The following is a 23,570-nucleotide window of genomic DNA, read 5'->3' on the forward strand; positions in this document are numbered from 1 at the left end:
AGGATTTTACAGTGCAGTGCATAACAGAGATACTTTGCAGTTTTATTCAAGGTCTTTTGTTTTTTTGGTAAAGTTTCATTTCTCCTAGGGCTCCTTGTGCAACTTGGGAGGATACAATTGCAAGGAGCGCAAGCCTTCACCACCGAATTGTTTTTAATAGAATCGCCAGCTGGGTCAGATCGAATCCCCTGGAGTCCCGCCCCGGCTTAGCCCACCCGCCAGTACGCCCCACCCTGATTGGTCCATCCTCCGGCTCGCCAGCCTTCCCTATATCCAATCGGTGTAGTGCTTGTTGAGCGGCGGCCGGCAACCGTGGTACACAAGGGGCTGGAGCGTCCTGTGGAGAGAGTGGGCTGTCAGGCCATGAACTTGGGGTAAGCTGGTGTGAGGGAGGTGGCCGTCAGTGGAGGTGGGGGTGATGGGTTTGAGTTGGCCCTTGGAGTTTTTTGCAGGGAACCTTCTGTACCCTCGCCACCTCGAGTGGCAGAGCCCAGTTCCCTGAGGGAGAGAGGGGCGAGGGGAAGGGGCGGCCCTTGTCGACGCTGCAGACCTCACTTTTTCACTTCGTAACTGTCATTAAAACTGCGAACCCCTTTCCGTCTTCTTATTTACCTTGGGATGGGGAGGGAAGAGAGGCGTGGAGGAAAGGAGAGAAACGGTGAGGGCAGATAAAGAAAGCTTAGCGGCTTCCCGGGAAGGAATCCTGGCGCAGGCCCTGGTTCTTCGCTACCCTGACTTTGGAGTCTTGCAAAATGTTCGAGCGCACAGATGAACACAGGCTTCTCAAGGAGTCGGTGTATTACCAGTGCCTAGCACCTAATAACTCTCGTTAACTAGTGGTTGAATAAATAAAAAGGACTGTTGCGTGGTCTTCATCACTCTGAGGTTGTTAAGAAGATGAAAAGCCCCTAAACTCAGACTTAACTGCGCATCATTCGGTAAATAATGTTTTAGAATCTGGGGTTATAGAAGTAAGATAAGTCTGGCCCTTACGGATTTTACAGTGCCGTGCATAACAGAGATATTTTGCAGTTTTATTCAAGGTCTTTTGTTTTTTGGTAACGTTTCACCAACGTAAACATAAACTGTTCATAACCTTGCAACAGGGAAACCCTTAAAACCTATTCTTTCCAGTGTTTTACCTTTAATAATTAAGTTGAGGCAATTTGATTTCCCCTACCTAAGCAACACCGAAGATTTCGCTTTGTTAATCAGACCATTTCTAACCTGTCTCCATGGACTGCACCGCTGGGTTTAATTTTATCTCTTGGACTTGACTTTTGTCCCCGTTAATGTGTACTGACATACCCGTACCCGCCTTTTTTATTTCCTTCTTGTAAGACAGTGAATTACTGTATGGACTGCCATTTTTGTTTCGGTGAAGTTTTTCTTTAGAAACTTAATAGACGTTCAAGTTTTGTTGGCAGTGTCTACTGTTCCTTTATGGCCTTGCTTTTGACATGCACATATTAAGCATCATAGCAACCCAAGTTTATTGTAGATTTATAGTTGTGGTGGTAGCAAAAGTGTCACTGAATGTGAATATGTATTATTTAAAATATTAAAAATTTCGAACTCCGCTCAAGCAGTTAATAACCTTGGTGGCTTTATAGTCATTTTAAGATGCTCTAGCACTCCCATAGACTGTATTAGTCATGAATTCGTAATGAAACTAATAAATAGTGGTTAGTTATGTCTTGCTACTTAGCTAGGGGTTTCAGTAACAGCATTATTTTTTCCAGGCTAGAGTTAAATGATGGTATGATAACTGAAATAGTTTATTGCTTACCAATAACAAAAAGGTTGCAAGTTAAAGATGAACAAATTCTTGTATTATTGAAAAGTTTCAAGAAGAATTTTCTCCCTGTAGGTATTAGTTTTATCTTGGATTGAAAAACGTTTTTATTTAAAAGACTAGTTTGATATGTACAAGATTCCTTTATAAATTCAAAAGAATAGATTTGCTTTCAAGGTTCAGATAAACATTTCTGGCTATTTAAAATGTTGCTGTTTGTTAAAAATGACATACAACTTTTTTTTATATTGCAGAGATGGTTTAAAGCTTGAAACTGAAATACTGGATGGAAAAACCAAGCTAATATTGTCTCCATATGGTATGCTGTGTGACTAGAAATCCAAGAAGTTAACTTAAACAATTCATACATAAAATTTATAGTAGCTTAACAGACTTCTTGGTTGTAATAGAGTGATGTTTAAATGATATGTTGAAAAAATTTGTTTCCTTAAACTTCTTAAAATTTACTTTTAGCCAAGGAAAATTAGATTAATCACTGCTTACTATTGTCAGTATTCAGATTCATAACATTTAATGTTCCAGTATATTTTATGTGGAATGTATCTGTTCATTATATTTGCATATAGCAAGTATCCTTATTGCCTGATAAATATTATAGGTTCAATTTATGTCATTATGTTTTTTGAAAGGCTGTTATTTGAGAAAATTTATAGTAAGGCCACAGTGAAATGCTAGTAGTTTTCAGTATTAATTTTAAAACTGAGTATACTTTGGTAGTCTTCTTCATATTATTTTTTTTCCTGATCTGTTTATAGTTTTACCTTGGAAAGATAACCAAAATAAACAAAAATGAAATAGAAGTAAATAGTTGAACCACAGTGTAAAAGTTAAAACACTCAGCCAGGATCTAAACTTAATGCTTTTTGGGATAATACTGCTATCTTAACATCTTAAAATGAATACTAATTAAAATTTTCTTTCATGACTGCCTTAGTATGTTTTTGGTTGATAGTTTAGTAATTTCTTTTTTCTTTTGTAGACCATAAATCAAAAATTTCTGTGAAGGTAAGCCAAATGACTTTGACCTGACCTGTTTTCAAATGTAAAATGCAGTTTTCTTTACAGTGGTTAGAAAATAATTCCTGGGAAGTGTCACAGTGTTCTAAGGGGTTTGGAATGATGATGAGAAGTTACTGTTTTCTTGCTGTCAGGCTGGCCCTTTCACAGAAATGGAATCATAATTTTCAGTTTAAAAAGCTGTGTAGAACCCTTTTCTCTAGATCAGTGCTGTCCAGTAAAGCTTTCTGGGTTGATGGAAATGTTCCAAAATCAGTATGGTAGCCGCTAGCCTTGTGTAGTTACTGAGCACATGAAATGTGGCTAGTGTGACTGAGGAATTGACTTTCTAATTTCATTTAATGTTTAAATTTAATAGCTATTGGACAGTGCAGCTCCAGAGATCTTTAAAAATAGATACTTAGACATTAGTGCAAAAATATTTTTTCTTTTCATATTCAAATTCCATTTGCCCACACCAAAAGGTAAGTTTGATTCACAAATTCTAACATGCATTTAATTTAGCTCTCTCCTTTAAAAGATGGCACTTGAGCTTAATGGTACTTTTCCTTTTAAATTAATTTTTCTTTATCAGGAATCCATTGTGTCTTTTTCTACAAAGTACTATAAATTTTTTTCTTTTTTATACCCACTTTACAGATAATAAAAATTTTTTTGATACTGCTATTTTTCTTATTCCCTATTTCTTTTTCAGTTTGTAGATTAACATTGGCAGGAATTTCTCCTTTCCTCTTCCATAACTTACCATAGCCCCTTTTTCTTTTCATCATTGCAGTATCTTAAAGTCTTTGTCTGTGGATAGAACCCAGTTTGGATGATGTAGCACTTTACCCTTCAACTCTGAGCCCTTGATGGCTTTGTTATTTCTTCTAGGTCTAATCAGGGTGGAGAACTTGTTTGAGTACCCAGAATGTCACTCAATAAACAGGTGATGATGATCAGAGCAATTCTACAAGCTACTTATAAAAATTATTCCTCTCTATGTATATAGTTATATACCTCAAGTGCTCCCTTATTGACAGAATACAGATTGTATATTATTTCCTGGCCTTTTCCTATTAAAATATTACAACTAAGTGCTGTTATTTGAGTCACATTAATGAATATAGTGCCCTTTCTCAAGTTCTTAGATGAAAAGCTACTTGTAGTGGTTGATTTCTATCTTCTGCAGGCCTCTATTCTCTTTCACATGTTCCCTCTTCCTGTTGATATCCTTAATGGATTTGCTATAGTAGCCACATTTGTGAAGACATTTCACTGTCTTTAACCAACTCAGAACATCTGGAAATCCCTTTATAGGCCTATAATAAACAAAGTTACTAGTCTTAAACTTTGTGTATTAGTCTTGGACTTTGCATTACAGAATTCTATCAACTGTCCAGGGGTACTTTATCCTAGGATTTTTTTCCCACAGTAACTAATACATTCTCTGCTGATGTTAACCTTAAATTGTTTACTGTCTTAAATTGTGTTCATCCCTATTGCGGTTGGGACTCCAAAAAAAAAATGATGCACCTAAGTCTCCTTCCTGTATTGATTGTTTTCAAGGAGTTTCTCTTCCTGTATTTATAGAGGTTGCAGAGATCTTCCTCCTTCCTTTTTTGCTCTTCACAGACGATAAAACACCAAAATCAGTAGTACTTACTTTTTTTAACTGTTTTTTAATCTCTCAAATCCCACATTTCTGCAGTTATATGTTGACTTCTCTTTTCTCTAAGTTATTTATGAATTCCCTTTACATAGTGCTTTTCTTTTTTCGTTCTCCTGGGTTAAGCTTCTGAGTGACTGCACCACCTACAGTTTTTGTGTTTTCTCTATTCTGCACTGATTGAATTGTCGTCTCCACAGTGTGTTCTTTAAACCTAGCCAAACTATATCTCATTTTCATCAAGTTTCACACATGTGTGGTCTGTTTTCCCAAGTCTATCAAAATCTCTCCTGCATTTTTCTTTAATCTGCTGTAATGAAGTAAAGATGGTTACCAGTCTAATTTCTTAGGCTTACAGGAGGAGAAATGAAAGAAATATAAATGATTCAATGTCATAAGTAATTTATAAAAATAATGGATTTTAAAACTCTTAAAATAGTCTCAAATATTAGTTGAAATATAAAACATTAAACATTTTTTCATGAGTATTTCTACATGTGAGAATTAGTGACATACGAAAGGATGTATGCAATATTAGTGCTAGGTAGCACATTTTATATTTAAGAATGTTACTTTGATGCCTTCCGACATTGGGATCCTGGCCCCATATAAATTGTGAAGTCAGCCATTATTAAACAAATGCATTGAACATTGTCTTTATGATATGAAAAATAGTGGTAGAATTAAAACTAGGTAAAACAACATGCTATATAAAAGTGTTTTATGACATGAAGGCCCTGTTTGATCTATTAATTTTCATCTAATCCAGTAAACACTTGGGAAATGATTTGAGCTAGGTTGCTTTTTATTATTTAGTAACCTGAACATGATTGAATCTTTATTTTGTGTTTCGTGATTTTTTGCTGCCTCCGTTCATTGTTCCTCTCTGGCTTTAAGCTCTCTATTTTCTAGACATAGGGATATCATCGTCAGGTAAAAAGTATGGTACAGATAGAACAAAATGAGTGCTGTAGTAGAGTTATAAAAAGGGGAAAACGTTGGAAAGAGTAGCTCCTTCTGGTTTGAGGAGACCAGGGCATGATTCATAAATGAGGTGACATTTTATTAATTTATATATTTATTTTAGAACCAAGAGATAAAAGCAAGCATGACATTTTAATTAGAATTTTAAAGGTGAGGGAGATATCAAAGAAGTAGGGAAGCATATTCCAAGTATAGAGAAAGTAGTGAGCAAAAGATAAAAAGCATAAGTTGAATTTGGGGAATAGTGTGTACCTCAGGGGAAGCATGGAACATAAAGTGGGGGTACTGTCATGAAGAGTTTGAATGTATACTCAAGGACTTTGAACTTACAATTTGCATGTAGCGAGCCTAAAGGATTTTTGAAAAGGGGACTAGATATGATCTAATTTGTGTTTTTAGGAAAGGGCTTTGGGCAGCTCTGTGAAGGATGGGTTATCATAACTGGGAGACCAATTAAATGCCAATTACAGTGTCCAGAGAGTCTTAGGATGGCCTGAACTTGGATAGTAGCTAGAAGAGTGGAAAGAAGGGGACAGAAATGAGAGTTTTAAGATTTAAGGGAATGGGGAATGTACTGCACTTCTTAGCTTTGTTTTTTTTGTTGTTTTTGTTTTTTTTAAAGAGATGGGGGGTCTTGCTCTGGCTGGAGTGCATTGGTGCGATTATAGCTCTCTGTAACCTCAAACTCCTGGGCTCAAGTGATCCTCTTGTCTCAGCCTCCCAAAGCACTGGCATTATAGACGTGAGCCATAGTGCTTGGCCTTTCTTAGCAGCTTAAGTGAGGTAAACTGATAAGGGAATTGAAATGCTCAACTATTACCCAAAAAAAGTCCTGTATGAGTCAAAGAAGGGTGAGATCAGTAGGAGATGGGGTAGTTGGAGACTAACTGAGGTGGTAGAGTTTAGCTTTGTAAGCCAAGTGCAGTCTGCTGATAATTTGCTTGATCTACACAGTGGGTTTTCAAAAACTAGAATGAATTGCCAATGTCAAAACATTGGAAAGTTGAATGTAAAATCTGGCATTCTTGATTCTCCTGAAATAGTGAATGATCTAGCATTTAGGCTTAGATTCCTGTTTGGCAATATAAGGTGATTCTGAGTGGTGGCTGTCTCCTAAAAGTGCTCTTCTTTAGTTCATCCCAATTCCCATCCAGTCTAATTCATGGGAGGTATTTTCATTTGCCACCTCTCATTTAGAGAATTAGTTACACTAAAATAGCTGCAGGGATAGGAGGGTAAAAGGCACTTTAGACTGAGGTGTCGTATAGTCAAAAACCTAAAGCCAGGAATAAACAAGGTATATGTGAGATGAAGAAGATAATAAGAGATCTCATGGCTGATGCTGTAAGTATTGTTTGAAAAGTAGGTTGAAATGTGATTGGTTAATTGGTCAATGTGGTTGTATACTTTGGAATTTCTTGAAAGACAAAAATTTGGCTGTGATAAGCCAGATAAAAGTTATTATGGGCCAGGCGCGGTGGCTCACGCCTGTAATCCTAGCTCTCTGGGAGGCCGAGGCGGGCGGATTGTTTGAGCTCAGGAGTTCGAAACCAGCCTGAGCAAGAGCGAGACCCCGTCTCTACTAAAAATAGAAAGAAATTAATCAGACAACTAAAAATATACAGAAAAAATTAGCCGGGCATGGTGGTGCATGCCTGTAGTCCCAGCTACTCGGGAGGCTGAGGCAGAAGGATTGCTTGAGCCCAGGAGTTTGAGGTTGCTGTGAGCCAGGCTGACACCACGGCACTCACTCTAGCCCGGGCAACAAAAACGAGACTCTGTCTCAAAAAAAAAAAAAAAAAAAAGTTATTATGGCATCTAACCCACTCTTTGATAGGAAGGATCTTGTCTTATTCATCTTTATATCCTCAACAATTTTCCCATAGAGGTGAGCACATAAAAAGCAACACTTGGTATTGATTGAATGATTGTTCAATTGTTACAGGTTAATTGAGTTTGCAGAAATGTATGGTGGATTAAAGGGAGGATAGACTTGAGTTAGGTAAGCTGTAATCTAATAATGGTAATAAAAACCTTAATTTAGGCTTGTCATGTGAATGGTCAGAAAGATAATTGGAAGGAAGAAATGACTAATCCTTGCTGATAAGCTAAAGAAGACACTGAAGAAGGAGAAAGAGTGAAAGATGATTCCATGGTTACTGGTCAGAGAGATTAGAACAACAGTGCCCCAGTAATGGAGTATTTTGGAAAGTGGAGCTAACTTGGGGGCAAGAGAATTCAGTGTTAGATATAGCATAGTTGAGGATATTCAACAAAAACATCTGCTCTGTTCCACTCAGCTGTTCTAGGTAATGGGGATACAGCAGTGAGTAAATCAGACAAAAATCTCTGCCCGGTGGAGTTTACAGTAGGAAGGTGAGGGATAGGCAGACAAAAAGCAAAATGAATAAATACAGAATATTGCAAGATGAAAAGTGCTACGGAAAAAAATAAAGGAGAGGGAAGAATCACTGTCACCTTAGGGGCACAGCAGCACTGGGAGGAAGGCGTGCTAGGGTGGTGGGAGTGAGGGTAGAGTAGGAAATGTGCAATCTTAAACAGGGTGGTTAGGGAAGGCTTCGCAGGTGATATTTGAGGAAAGATTTGAAGGTGAGGAAATGAGCGGTTATAACAGAATATGAAGGCAGCATGTCCCAGGTAAAGGGATTGCTGAGTTCAAGGAACAACCAAGAAGCCCATGTGGCTGGAGGCTAAGAGATAGAAAATAAAGTCAGATGTGAGAGAGAGAATGTGGGCAAAAGATAGGGGGATGGGGAGGTGCTCACAGATTATTAGGGCTTTCTAGAACATAGTGAGAAGTCCAATTTATCCTCTAGGTAAGATACGACATCACTCGAGGCTTTTCAGGAGTGTGACATGATCTGACATACATTAAGATAATCACTATGGCTTCTGTGTTGAGAATAGACTGGGGAGCAAGGATAGAAACAGGGAGACCAGTTAGAAGGCTTTGCAGTAATTCCAGCAAGACCTAATAATGTGTTGGAGTAAAGAGGGTAGCAAGAGGGATGTTCAGGGGTGGTCAGATTCAGGATATGTTTTGAAGATAGAGCAAAACAATGTTTGATGACAAATTAAATATGGTATAATGAGAGAAGAATCAAGGATAACTCCAAAATTTTTGGCGCGAGCAACTGAGATGGGAAAGATTGTGAGGGGAGGAAGTTATTTAGGGGCAAGAGGGAGATCAGGAGTTCAGTTTTGGACGTGCTAAATTTGAAATGTCTATTAGAAGCCCAGTGGAAGTGTTGGATAGGCGGATGGAACATGAAGTTAGGGGAAAAGAACACCTGGACACAAAAGTTTGGGAATCATCAACGTGGATGATATTTAGAGCCACAAGAGTAAATGAAAATAGCAAGTAAATGAGGGAACTTAGAAATGAGATTCTGGGACTGATTCCTGGGCACTCAACCTTAAGAGGTCCGGGAGAAGAGGAAGAGCCAGCAAAACTGAGAAGGAGCAGTGAAGTAGGTCAAAGAAGTACCGGCACTGTGGAGTCCTAGAAGTGAAGTAGAGAAAGTTTCAAAATGGAAGGAGTAATCAACTGTCAGATGGAGCTCATAGGTCAAATAAGGTCAGGAATTTGAGAATCGGTCACTGTATTTGGCAATGTAGAAATTATTAGTGACCTTGAGCAGTTTTGATGGGGTAGTGAAAGGGTGAAAGCCTGGTTAGAATGGGATTATAGGAGACTAAAGGAGACAGTGGGGTCAAGAATTTTTTAAGATGGTAAAATACCGGGTGTCAGGCAGGTGGGAGGGGGAGAAGAGGATGGGTATATTCACACCTACTGGGTGCGGTGTACACTGCCTGGGGGATGGGCACACTTGTACCTCTGACTGGAGGGGGGGTGGCAAAGGCAATACATGTAACTAAACATTTGTACCCCTGTAATATTCTGAAATAAAAAAAAAAAGTCAAAAAATTTTTTAAGATGGTAAAATAATAGTATATTGTATGCAAATTATATGATCCAGCAGAAAAGAAAAAATTTGTGATTCAATAGAAAGCAAAGAATTGCTAGAGATATCCTTGAAAAAGAGAGACGGTTACAGGAAAGTGTACCAGTAATGAGAGGGCATGTAGTTTGTAGGAGTACAGATGCTGGTAAAGATCTAGTGGTGGAAATTTGAAGTTTTCTGCTGAATGCTTCTCTGTAAGATTTTCAGTGAAATATTAAGGTCTTCAGCTGAGAAAAGGATGGGAGAGAAAGTGTTAGGGGTTTTGGGAAAGAGGAGAGGGTTGAACTATTAATAGTTACTAAAGGAATGAGAGAGTAAATGAACTTGGGAATGTATGGCTGCCAGGTAGCATTAAGAGCCCATCTGATGTTCTTGTTTATGAGTTTAAGATGAATCTGGTTAGCATGACTCTGCTGTTTTTCTCCATGAGTGCAACAGGCATATAGTAGGTGAAGAGTTCGATTTTACCGGAGTTGGGATTTGCCAAGTGTCCATGACAGAGAGCAAAGCAAAGGAATTAAGAATGGAAGAGTGGGCCGGGGGCGGTGGCTCACGCCTGTAATCCTAGCACTCTGGGAAGCCGAGGCGGGCAGATTGTTTGAGCTCAGGAGTTCGAGACCAGCCTGAGCAAGAGCGAGATCCCGTCTCTACCAAAAATAGAAAGAAATTAATTGGACAGCTAAAAATACATAGAAAAAAAACATTAGCTGGGCATGGTGGCGCATGCCTGTAGTCCCAGCTACTTGGGAGGCTGATGCAGTAGGATTGCTTGAGCCCAGGAGTCTGAGGTTGCTGTGAGCTAGGCTGACGCCACGGCACTCACTCTAGCCCGGGCAACAAAGTGAGACCCTGTCTCAAAAAAAAAAAAAAAAAAAAGAATGGAAGAGTGATGATTTTTGTTGATTGTAGAATTTACGATGGTTAAGAATGAGAGCAAGAGGGTGGTGGTAGGATGGATGGATTATAGATCCTAGTAGAGTTAATTGTTGGAATTGGCATATGAGAGGGAGTAAATTGGGGAAAAATGGTCATTGTCCAGTGCTCGAAATTGCGATTATGCAGGAGTTGCAGTCATAAATAATTAAAAGGTCAATATAAGATGTCACTATGGGACATGGAGTAACTGAGGTAGCCTGGAGGACAACAGTATAGGGACAGAGTTTGAGGAAATGATAGGCCAAGATATTAGAAAAATTATCTGTGTGTATATGAAAACACAATAATTAGGAGTTATGTGAGAGAGAGGGATGGTGACCCACGAGGTAAGATATCCAAGGGATAGTACTATGGTCTATTGATTCATTTCAATAAAATGGGTAGCCTGGGTGGTTTAATGACTATGAGATTCAAAGCTGGAGTAGAATGGAGATGTCTTGTGACAACTACAATAGAAATTCTGTATTCTTCATTATCCTGAAATAAAATAATAATTTCTAGTTGTTGGAAGAAGCTTTCAAGTAAAGATTTACAAATGTTAAGCATGAATTTCTTATGCCTATATTATGTAACTAAATAGCAAAATGGAATAAAGGTTAGAAGACTGATTTATCATAGATTATATAGAAGAAGATAATTGATTTTTCATGGACTGTTATAAAGATATTCTTGTGTTTTAACAGATGGGAAGTAAGAGTAGGATTGCAAAACGTCCTTTAAGAATGAAACAAACTGGACACATTCTAAAATCAACACAAAATAGTTGTGTGGAGAGTGAAAAACTTTTGCAGAAGACAACAGTTGGTTCAGAAACTTCACAGGCGAAAGGTAAAAAAAATGGAATGACTTTTTCATCCACTAAAGATTTATGTAAGCAGTACATAAGTAAAGACTGTCTTCATATCCAAAGAGAGATTGCACCTGCCACCTTTCATATACAGAAGACGAGAAACACTGTAAGTACATCTCTAGGAGCTAAACAGAAGCCTCACAAAAAACATATCACAGCTGGAAACACAAAGAGCAGTTTGGTGTGTCTAACACAAGACCAACTACAACAGATTTTAATGACTATAAACCAAGGAAATCGATCTATTTCCCTGACTGACAATGGAACGAAGGAGGAAAAAAGTAAGATTATTATAAAGTTTTAATGAATGTTAATTTTCTCAATATGCATTTCAAAATTTCATATTTATTGGGTTTTAGGTAACTGTGCCTTTTAAATTCTAATTTAATATGTAACAAGCTTTTAAAATAATTGTCCTTTTAGAGGACTTTCCCTAATATGTAAAATTATTTTTATAGTTATCATATGCCATATTTTAAGGTTAATGCCCAGAATATTATTCTTATAGTGCATAGCCTTAGGAAACCTAGTTTCTTGGACTCTAAAATAAAGATGTTAGTACAAAAAACGATTGTATTTACTTTAAAATGTTAGAAGCTTTACTTATATTTAAAATAATAATACGAAACGTTGTGAAGAAATCCACTGTGGTATTTCTAGTGAAAATTCAGGGAACCTTAGTATGAAGATTTGACTCGAGTTGCTCTTCTGGCCCCTGCATTTGCTTGTCCTGTCCCTCAATCCGTGCTAAGGATTGGCAGTAATATTTTTTTGACCGATGTAAAACAGACTTGGAAGGAGCAGTAGAGTGTTATAAAACATGGTTTAGAAATTATAGCTGGGACATAAAGACAATGCTTTTCCACTGATTTCACAGCTAAATGAGAAAAATAAAGTTAAGGTAATGAGTTTTTATTAAGCTATTAGCATTTATTCCCCTTTAGGTTGTGATTTATGTTATAATTTATATTATTTGTGAAAGTATGCTGGCAAGAATAAACGGAGGTTTATTTTTCTGTTGCTTATTTTCTTCCCTATTTAATACAAGAAGTCGTATAGCTATGGCCATGAGCAAGCCATTTAACTTCTGGGCCTCAGTTTCCTTTTTTTTTTGACAGAAAGGAAACATAATACCTCAAAGATTGTTGTGAGAGTTAAATTAGGTAATGTATAAGACTTTTAAAAACTATATAGTAGTATGCCAAGATAAGATATTATAATAGATATAATTTAGTGTTAATTTTAAAAGATGCATTTTACCTCGTAGGTCAGTATAGTCTACATTTAAACAATATTCCTAATCAGCCAAAGGACGAAAACAATATGGGATTACTCCAGAAAACTGAGGCTGTTTCTTCTGTCCCAGATGAAAATAAATCTGTCTTAAAGAAAAATCAGGAGACATCTAAGTGTGAGCAGAAAATTGCCATGTATGTAACTCATATCTGTTATTATGGGGTCATCTTGGAAATATGGTTTTATTTTTCCTTGCATGTGAAATATTTACTCAGAAGACTTAGAGCTTTTAAAAAGCTTATTACGTAATATTTATGAAATCAGCTGTGTGGAAACATAATGATAAGGTTTCTGTTATTTTTTGTGTTTTGCCTTAGAGAGAATGAATGGAAACCAGCTGACATATTCAGTACTCTGGGGGAGAGGGAATATGATAGAAGTTTGTTGGAAGCAAAAAAAGCCCAGTGGAGGAAAGAGCTTGGTAGGTAATTTTTATACTTTTTATTTTAATTCTGTTAGCTTAAGAGCTATATTTTGAGAACGAAGTTGTAGGGGCTAAGGGAAAACTTCCCTTTTTCCCTCTGAAGGTTCGCTGACAAAAGGCAGATGAATAAGAGAAAAGGCATACAAATTAATGTGCAGGGGAGTCTTGCAAAATATAAGACTCAAAGAAATGGCTAGATGGTTAATGTTTTTATACTGTTTTGACTTTGCTGAAAGAGTAGAAGTTTGGAGCATGGCAAAACAGATTGTGGGAGGGGGAGAAGAAGAGTCCTGGCTAGCAGAAGTGGTCTTTGTTGTGCAGATAGATGAACCATCACAGGTAGCAGCCCTCAGAGAGAATAGATGGTAAATGTTTCTTTCTAACCTTTGAAGGTGTCAGACTCTCAGTTAATCTTTTCTATATCTGGACAAGGGAGGGCCCCCAGAGAAAGCCTGGCTGCATCAATGCAGATTTTCTCTACAGAGGAAATCTCCACAAAAGGCAGCTCTGCAAGGCTACTTCTGTTTGCAGGCCCTCTGAACAGGCATTTCAAAAGATGACAAGTATATTTTGGGATGAAACGTTTTGGTATCCTTCAAAGTAAAGTAGTCCCTCAATATCTGAGGAATTGGTTCCAGGACACGCCCACCCCATGCCAAAATGCATGGATACTCAAGTTCCTTATATAAAATGGTATAGTATTTGCTTATAAACTATACACATTCTCACCTACACTTTAAATCATCTCTAGATTATTTATAATACCTAATACAATGTAAATGCTATGTAAATAGTTATAGTGTATTGTTTAGGAAATATTGACAGAATCTGTACATGTTCAGTATAAATGGAACCATTCTTTTTTTTCTCCCAAATATTTTTGATCTGTGATTGAATCTGCAGATGTGGAACCCACAGATGTGGAGGGCCAGCTGTTTATTTTTTAGTATGATTATTACCCAAAGTCTTGTTTTATAGCATTTGACATCTAGAGTACTTCTCTGCAAATGCAGAAGCTTTGTGGTTTCATATTGCTGTATTTGTATCTTTTTATTTGGTACTCTGTGGTGTGCACCAAAAACATTCCTATCACTGGTATCATTCTGGAGCCCCTGTAGCTCAAAGATTTTTAAGCTTTTCTCATTTCCTGAAAATCTTTTTTCATATTTTTCCATTACAGAAATCCTGTGGGTATAAGGATGGTTTATTTAAAAAATTGATTTCATTTTTTCAAATAACCAAAATATTCTAATCAAGAATAAGCAATATGGTAATCAATCAGCGTATTCTAGACAAAAATAAGCTTATTGCATTATTTTAGCCTGTGGACTACATAACTAAGAAACAACTGTTATTTCATAGATTCAATTTAGGGTTCAGGTACCATGGTTTGCAAAATGGGTGACGTAATAGTTGTATTTCTTAGGACTAGATATACCAAAGGCATGAAATGGGCTTCATCCTCCATTGAACGAGGAAGTCCTGTGAGGCAATCACTAACCTTGCTGGCATGAGTGACTTAGAAAAAGAAATAAGCAGCAGGAGTAGGGAATGAATTGATGTTGGAAGTCAAGGTAACAGAAGAATGAAGAAAGTAAATTTTTGGTAGTGTTGCTGCCCAACCATTTTCATTTGCCCAATAGGAAGCCAATACGCTGAGTCGGCAGGGTTTATGGCAGAGAGAGAGTTTATTCTGCATAGCACTAAGCAGGAAATGGGAGAAATTTCTCAAATCGGCCTCCCAAGAATTTGGGAGACAGGGTTTTTAAAGACAGTTTGGTATAGGCAATTGAATCTGCTAATTGGCTGGGTTCAGTGGATGGAGTCACAAGATCAGTTGAGTCAGTTCATTGGTGTGGGCTGCTGGTCTGGGTGGGTCAGCCGTTCCACTGGAATTGGGGACCTGGAAGATATCTCAGAAACTACCCCTAGGTTTCAAAAAGGTGATATTGTCTACAGAGAAAGCTAAGAATCTTTATGACCACCAGCTATGTGGCTCCAGAGTAGCAATTACAGAGAAGTAAGCAGAAGGACAGTGGCTAATTATTATTATTATTTTTAGCTAGGCCGTTACCACAGTTCTCCCCTTGCAGACTTTTTTATTAATTTGTAAAGGCAGTTTCAGTAGCAGTATCAGAAGGTTTGGAGGTCTGATGTGTGTTTATATCACAATTTCAGTTTTAAATATTTTCTTTCAACACAAATTTAACATGCAAATACAATGCCAAATTTCTGAAAAAAGATGAAACTACTTGGAAATGACTGAAATTTTATGCTTTAATTATTGTCTTTTAAAAGTTTCCTTTTTTTTTGACTTGATACTGTTAGCAAAGCACATCTCATTAAGTCATGGTTCCATTAATTTTCTTGGAATTTAGATTTATACATCTCTGAATTTTGTATTTAAAGAACTGTTGATTTGGGGTTTAGTTTTTACTGTGTCTGTTAGACACAGGGTTTTATATTGTTTACTTTTCAGCAGTTAATGAGAAATAACATCTAACATTTATTGCATATTTATATTGTGCCAGACCCTATACCGAAATAGGCACTATTACTATCCCCATTTTACAGAAGAAGAAACTGAGGTTTAGAGAGGTTAACAGCAGTTTGCTCATAGTAACTTAGCTAGGAAGTGGTTGAACTTGAATTTGTCCCCAGGGTTCTCTGACTCCAGAATTCTAGCTTTTAATTCTCTTAGTAATAACTGAATGAACATTTAGGAAAGTGGAACCTAAGAATAATTAACATAATATAAAATAAGTTATTCTGATAAAATTGCTTCTTACCGATAATTGTAATAAAACAAGCATTTTTACATTCATTGTGCCGTTCCTGAGTTTGGTTCTGATTACATTTTTTCTTTTATTTCCTTAAAAATTTCTCTCTGCCTGTGAGTTAATCTCCTCCCTAAAAACCAGTTTTGATTAGATCTGTGTTGGAATCTGCATTTATTAAGAAGGTCATGATTTGTTTACATAATTCTTTTTTTTACAGTTTTTGTACAATTTTTTAAAAAGGACATTATTTACAGATGAACAGGTTGCTTTGAAGAAGAAAGAAAAGGAAGCTTCTGAAAAATGGAATGATCCTTGGAAAAAATCTGAAAGTGATAAAATAACATGGGAAAAACTTCAAATTCTTGACCAATGTAGGGTAAGAGTATCAAAAACAGTATTTATGGAACATAAGACATCTTAATTGCAATTTTAGAAATGTGAAGCAGTGTTCATATAATAAAACTTATTTTTAAAGCTTATTTATTTTTTTAAAAAGCCCTTTTCATATGGAAAACAGTGTTATTTTGAATTTAATTATGATGTCAACTAGTCTCTGTTTGCATTCTATAAGTTGTCTTGCTGTGATGTTAGGTGAATGTAGAGGCCCCAAGTACTTCCTTTAGACTCTTACAAAGGAGCTCTGTGATTTTTTAAATGAACACAAAACTCTACCACTAACCATGTGGTAGAGTTGTATATCCACCACAAGGTTATCTGGTCAAATATAAGTGTTTGCTTATCAAACATAAGTACATACCAGGTGTCCCTTGGGTAATATGTTTATGATTATTAAATTTTATCTGTGTTTAATTTTAGATAAAGTGCCCTTTTTTTTCTGTTTGTTTTTAGACTTCTGCTAGCTCTTCAAGCATTCTGTCACAATCTCCTAGTCAGGTTATGGTGGTCCAGGCTGATGGGCATTCACTACTTAGAGCTAGTCAGATTTTTGAGGTAAGTCCTAATTGTCAGTAATTTGAATGTTTAATCCGTTTAATACTTGTCCTCTATGGAACCTATTTCCCTTGAAGGAGTGGATCTAAGTCCTCTTTATTTTTAATTACCAGTTAATTTTTACTGAGCATATTATGCTCCTTAAATTTAAAAAAGTTATTAATCATTTTTTTATATGTATTATCCCTTCCTCTTTGTGCACATTGACATTTTAACAAGTGTATTCTGAAAATAATGCAGTGTCCTAAAGGGATGATTCTGATGGGAGAAATTTTCAGCACTGTGGCCGACTTAGGTAGATTTCTTATAGAACCCCTTCAAGTTGGATTGTTTGCATGGCTGACTGTTTTGCTCCACCTAGGGCACTCACCTACATCAAACACTTTTATCTGTTGATAATTTTACATCAATAAAAGAAATAAAAACTGAATTGTGTTTGTAATCCCCAGAACACTTTGACTGAAAAGACAATAAATTAATATTGATAGAAGTTATTTTGGAAAAATCTAGAGTATGGGTGATAATTTTAAGTGCATAAAGTTTAGAAGTTGATGTATGCAGACACCACTAAAAGCACAACTAAAACTAACTTTTCATGATGTTGGTGAGTATCAGTTGTTGGCATATTTATTTTTCAACATGAGGATTGAGGAATCTTTAATGCTAAAGATATTAAATATTTCCAGTTATCAAATTTTAGGTTGAAATGTTAGTATATCATTATTTCTCAATGTGTGTGTTCTTTTAGGTCATTTATTACCTGGGGGTAGTCCATACTATGATTATTAATACAAATGAAGAATTAATCATTTGAGGCGACTTTTAGATTTTAACGTATTTTGTATATATTTTTGAATGATAGCATGTATTTTTTTTTATAATCAAAAAACCAATAAAGTTATCCTAATTTTGAAGTGAGAAGTGGGAGGTTGGTGATGGGAGAAGGACTAGAAAGGGAAACACGCTAAATTTAAGAATAGATGACCAAGAGTATGATCATCTGCTCATTCTTTTACTATTTAAATGCAGTTTTTATGTATTTGTATATGAATGTGGTCTGAAATTGGAGAGATATTATTGAGGGAAAAGGAATTAACTGTGTAAACAAAAAAGCCCCCTTCTCAAATACCTGAGAAGCATTTTTTTCAGAAAACCCAACTGTGGCCAACTGTTTATACTCTTTGTGTATTTAGTTAGCCTCTTCCTATAATTGGGAAGAGGAGAAGTTTGGTTGCAGTCACCAAAGCCTCTTTTGTTAAGACATGAGATGATGCATGTAAAGTGCTTAGAACAGTGACTGACATAGAAAATATGCTAATGATGTTTTGCTTAACTTATAATTTACAAAGCAGGTCTGTTTAGAGGCCTCAGAGTGTTCAGGGTCAGTCCTCTCACCAGTTTCCTTTCTTCTTTCATCTTGATTCTCTAGTCTCACTCCTCCTCTCCCAGTTGAATTATGTACAGCCTTGTATTTTCATCTGTATATTACTCTTTTATATACATTCTTTTATATTGTCCATTTGAAACTCATTTTGTATTTGTAATTCTAATTACAGCCTAAGCCTTTTTTTTTTTTCCCCCAAAGAAACAGTGTCTTGCCATGTTGCCCAGGCTGTACAGGTGCGATCATAGCACACTATGGCCTCGAACTCCTGGGCTCAGGTGATCCATCCTCCTGAGTAACCTCCCCAGTAGCTGGGACTATAGGCGCAGGCCACTGTGCCTCGGCCTTTTTGAGAATACCTCACCTTTATGAAAACTTGGCTTTCCCTAATGACTCCCCCTCCCTGGAAAGCCTCTTAAGAATGTATTCTGTTGTGCTCTTTAACATGGGGTAGAAAGCGAGGTATTCATTCTGCTAGCTTCTTATTCCTACCAGTAGACTATAGTTCTGCGTTTGACTAACAAAAAGTTTCTCACATTTTTTACTTTTCCTTCTTTGTAAAAATTTTTTTAATCATGGTAAAGTATGTGTAACATAAAATTTACTATTTTAACCATTTTTAAAGTGTATGGTTTGGTGGCATTACGTACAACCATTGCTATTATGCATCTTCAAACTTTTTCATCATCCCAAAGTAAAACTATACCTGTTAAATAATAACTCCCATTTCTCCCTACCCCTGCCACCACCATTCTACTTTCTGTCTCTAAATTTCACTATTTTAGGTAACTCATATAAGTAGAATCATATAGTATTTGTCCTTTTGTGACTGGCTTATTTCACTTAGCATAATGTTTTCAACAGGTGCTATAGCATGTGTCAGAATTTCACTTCTTTCTAAGGATGAATAATATTCCACTGTGTGTATGTATGTACCATGTTTAGTTTATCCATTTACCCATTAATGAACATTTGGGTTGTTTCTGCCTTTTGGCTATTGTGAATAATGTTGCTATGGACATTGGTGTACAAATAATCTGTTTGAGTTCCTAGTTCAGTTCTTTTGGTTATATACTCAGAAGTGGAATTGCTGGATTATATGGTAATTTTATATTTAATTTTTTCATGTTAAATTTTTTACCAATTTTAATTTGGTTATTTTTTGTTTAACCATTCCAGTGCTTTCCATAGCAGCTGCATGATTTTACAGTCCCCGTCAGCAGTGCTCAAAAGTTCCAATTTCTCCACATCCTCACCAACACTTATTTTCTGATTTATTGACAATAGCTATCCTAATGGGTGTGAAATGGTATCATTGTGGTTTTGATTTGCACTTCCCTGATGATTAGTGATGTGGAACGTTTTTTCATGTGCTTATTGGCCCTTTGCATATCCTTGGAGAAATGTCTAGTTGGTCCTTTGCCCATTTTTTAATTGAGTTTTTTTGTTGTTGAGTTGTAGGAGTTCTTTATGTATTCTGTATGTTAATCCCTTATCATATATATGATTTGCAATTATTTTCTCCCATTCTGTGGGTTGTCTTTTTACTCTTTGATAATAGTGTCCTTTCATGCACATAAATTTTAAATTTTGATGAAATCTGTTTTATCTAGTTTTTTGTTACCTGTGCTTTTGGTGTCATATCCAAGAAATTGCCAGATTGGATTATCACAAAATGAGCTTTTCTCCTCTGTTTTCTTCCAAGAGTTTTAGCTCTTATGTTTAGGTCTTCGTTCCATCTTTGTATACGGTGTAAGATAAGGACCCAACTTTATTCTTTTGCATGTGAATATCCAGTTTTTCCGAGCACCATTGTTGAAAAGACTGTCTTTTCCCCATTGAATGGTCTTGGCCCTCTTGTCCAAAATTGTTTGATTATATTGTTTATGAGAGGATTTATTTCTGGGCTCTCTATTCTGTTCCATTAGTCTATATGTCTGTTGTTATGCCATTGCTTCATTGTTTGGTTTACAATAGCTTTGTAATAAGTTTTGAAATTAGAAAGTGTGACTCCTCTAGCTTTCTTCTTCTTTTTTCTGATTGTTTTGGTTATCTGTGGCTTCTTGAGATTCCATATGAATTTTAGGCTGGATTTTTCTATTTCTACAAAAAAGTGTCATTGATATTTTTATAGAGATTGTATTGAATCTATAAAAAATCACTTTGGGTAATATTGATTTCTTAACAGTATTAAGTCTTCCAGTCATGAACACTGGGTATCTTTCCATTTATTGATTTCTTTTAGCAGTGTTTTGTAGTTTTCAGCATTCAAGTCTTTCACACCCTTGGTTAAGTTTATTCCTAAGTATTTTATTCTTTTTGGTGCTATTGTATATAGAATTGTTTTCCTAATTTCCTTTTCTACATGTTCTTTGTTAGTATATAGAAATACAACTGATATTTGTGTGTTGCTTTTGTATCCTGCAACTTTGCTGAATTCATTTATTCTAAAAGGTTTCCCCCCCCTTTTTTTTTGTGGGGGTGGGGGAATGAGGAGGGTGGTTCAGTTTCCTTTTTTTTTCTTTCTTTGAGACAGAGTCTCACTCTGTTGCCCAGGCTAGAGTGCAGTGGCATCATCATAGCTCACTGCAACTTCAAACTCCTCCTGCCTCAGCCTCCCAAATAGCTGGGACTACAGGTGCATGCCATGACATCCAGCTAATTTTTCTGTTTTTAGTAGAGAACAGGGTCTGATCTTGCTCTTGCTCAGGCTGGTCTTGAACTCCTGAGCTCAAGCAATCCTCCTGCCTCAGCCTCCCAGAGTGCTAGGATTACAGACATGAGCCACCACACCCATCCCAGTTCTAAAAGTGTTTCTGTGAAATTTTGGTGGTGGTCATCGTTCATGTGGATCCTTCTGGTACTGTTTTGTTTTATTAATGAGTAGATACATCAACATTGATCTATCTCCACATTTATATATGCATAATCTTAACTAGATTATGTATATTCCCCTTTTTTGATTTTTCAAGTTTTTGACTTTTAAAAGTATTATGTAATATTTCTGACATGCAAAAGGATGTGAAGTCAAAAGACACCTCTATCCATGTTGTGCACATTCAGGAAGAGCTCATTGTAGCATAGTTCAGAGTTCAGCAGGAATTTCTGTGGACTTATGTCACCAACAGGACAAGGTTTTTTTAAAAAAAAAATAGGAGGCCATACCTCAGTAGAATCGAAACAGAATACCCTAGAACCTTTATATTCCTTCTGTTGTCACATGACTTTAGAATTCTGGGAATAGTGTTTGCATAATATAAAGCCCCTCCCACAGCAGAACTCAGATACAAGTATGTTGTAACCCAGTCTCAATCCACTGATGGCCTTATTTCAGATGGAAGCAAATAATACATCCTGACTAAAATGAGCCAGTCCTGGCCAAAGCCTCTCTTCGCCTCTCTGTACTGCACAGTCTTGGAATCAGGGGAACTCTCTCTGTCTGTCTTCCAAAATTGAACTCTATGAAAAGAGTCTTCTTATCCAAACTGGATGGGTCTCTTTGCCTTGCTAGGAAGATTTAACAGTTAAATAGAATAAGTAAATGGAATTGTTCAAAGGCCTGTTACGCTGCAAGAGCTATCCTAGGTACTTCATGTACCTGTGCATCCAGTTTCAGAATAAGAGGCAGAATTTACTAACACATTAAACATGTGGAGGAGAGCAGTGTGGGCCACTTGAGCATCCTAACTACTCACAACACTGGGCCTAGATAAATTTCTCCTTGTCCAACGAGGAGTATAAGGGGGAAAAAAATGGAGAGTGAAAACATTCAGAACCAGAAAAGGGGATATTCCTGCTAAGTACTCAGGAAAATCTTTTGTAAGAAATACGTCTTATTAGGTAAAGCAGGAAATTTTTAAAGAAAACATTGACTTGGTTTTTATTTATTCCTGTCTTACTCCAAAAAGGACTTGAAGTGGTTTGGAAAATCCTTGTGCAAGAATAGGCCCAACATAAGACAGGAAGAAAACTAAGAATACAGTAGAAAGAAAGATTTGGTAACACAGTAAATCACAGTGAGGAAGAGGAAGAATTCCCTATGGGAACACTTCCAGAATAAAGGAGGAATTTTAAAAAGAGATGAAAAATCTGACATAGATATCGTAAATAGTTTATAAAGGTACAATCTTGAATGATAGGTTTTCCTAAAGAAAAAAACAGAGCACATAGATAAGACAATAATATCAGTCTTCATAGAAAAAACTTTCTAGACCCAGAAAAAAATTAGGCCAAATGAATAAAAAGAGGCCAATTTGAAGGTATATCCTAGTAAGTGTTTTTTTTTTTTTTTTGAGACAGAGTCTCACTCTGTTGCCCGAGCTACAGTGCCGTGGCATCAGCCTAGCTCACAGCAACCTCAAACTCCTGGGCTCAAGCAGTCCTTCTTCCCCAGCCTCCCGAGTAGCTGGGACTACAGGCATGTGCCACCATGCCCGGCCAACTTTTTTTCTATATATTTTTAGTTGTACAGCTAATTTCTTTCTATTTTTAGTACAGATGGGGTCTTGCTCTTGCTCAGGCTGGTCTCGAACTCCTGAGCTTAAACAATCCTCCCTCCTCAGCCTCCCAGAGTGCCAGGATTACAGGTGTGAGCCAGTGCGCCCAGCCATCCTAGTAAGTTTTTGAATTTCAAGAACAAGGATAGACTACTTCAAGCATTTAAGCATAAGAAGACAACAAAAATCAAGGTGACCTTAGATTTCTCCTTTGTAGATAATAGACCAATATTTATAAAGGTTTACTAGATAAAGACTGGACTGAAAAATTTAATGCCTGGGCAACATGTTCACCTATAAAGGGAACATAAAGACATACTCAGTCCTGGAAAAATTTATAAAATATTCCTCCCAAGGATTTTCCCTTGCACCTTTTTCTTAAAATAAGAAAAATTCTTGAATATTATTTCTGAGTCAGAAAAATGAATCAGAATTAAAACAAAGAGTTTGTGGTAAATAGGAATGTACAGCTGACAAGTCTCTAAGACATTGTGAAATGAAAAAGGTAAGTTGAATAATACATATAACCATATCTATATTTAAAGAAAAAAACTTTAAAAGACTTATGAGCACATATGTATATTTATGTACACACACACACATACACACATAAATGAAAAGAACAGATTGTGGACATTGTCTAACTCTGGTTCAGAGTAGTGGAAACAAAGGGGAACTTTCCATTTTTGTTCATTATGTTTTTGTTTTGCTAGAATACTCTGCAAAGTGTTTATATGTTGTGTGATCCCTCCATAAAAGCAGAGTTAATTATGATTGTGAAAAATCAGATAAAAGTTAAAGGATGTAGAAGACTTAGGTAACCACTAGTATAATTATAAACAATATCTACCAACATAGTGCGTACAAATACTACAAAATAAATATTACTAGCAAAATAACAAAAATCAACTCTAAAAAGTCAAAATATCCTTTGTTAAAGAAGCAGAGGTGGCCGGGCGTGGTGGCTCATGCCTGTAATTATAGCACTCTGGGAGGCTGAGG

General features: G+C 36.5%; 1 protein-coding gene across 1 annotated transcript in view; it reads left to right on the forward strand.

The window, feature by feature from the left end:
• Positions 1-281: 281 nt before the first annotated feature.
• CCDC66 (coiled-coil domain containing 66) overlaps positions 282-23,570 on the forward strand; it is a 40,945-nt gene continuing 17,656 nt past the window's right edge. Inside the window, exons 1-7 of the mRNA XM_012638301.1 lie at positions 282-374; positions 2,050-2,114; positions 2,796-2,821; positions 11,071-11,518; positions 12,505-12,667; positions 12,851-12,954; positions 15,992-16,113. Of these exons, the coding sequence (XP_012493755.1) occupies positions 364-374; positions 2,050-2,114; positions 2,796-2,821; positions 11,071-11,518; positions 12,505-12,667; positions 12,851-12,954; positions 15,992-16,113 (939 nt within the window). The 5' untranslated portion in view covers positions 282-363. The remainder of the gene's footprint in view (positions 375-2,049; positions 2,115-2,795; positions 2,822-11,070; positions 11,519-12,504; positions 12,668-12,850; positions 12,955-15,991; positions 16,114-23,570) is intronic.

The sequence above is a fragment of the Propithecus coquereli genome, unplaced genomic scaffold (genome assembly GCF_000956105.1).
Source record: "Propithecus coquereli isolate 6110/MARCELLA unplaced genomic scaffold, Pcoq_1.0 Scaffold1, whole genome shotgun sequence".
NCBI classification, from domain to species: domain Eukaryota; kingdom Metazoa; phylum Chordata; class Mammalia; order Primates; family Indriidae; genus Propithecus; species Propithecus coquereli.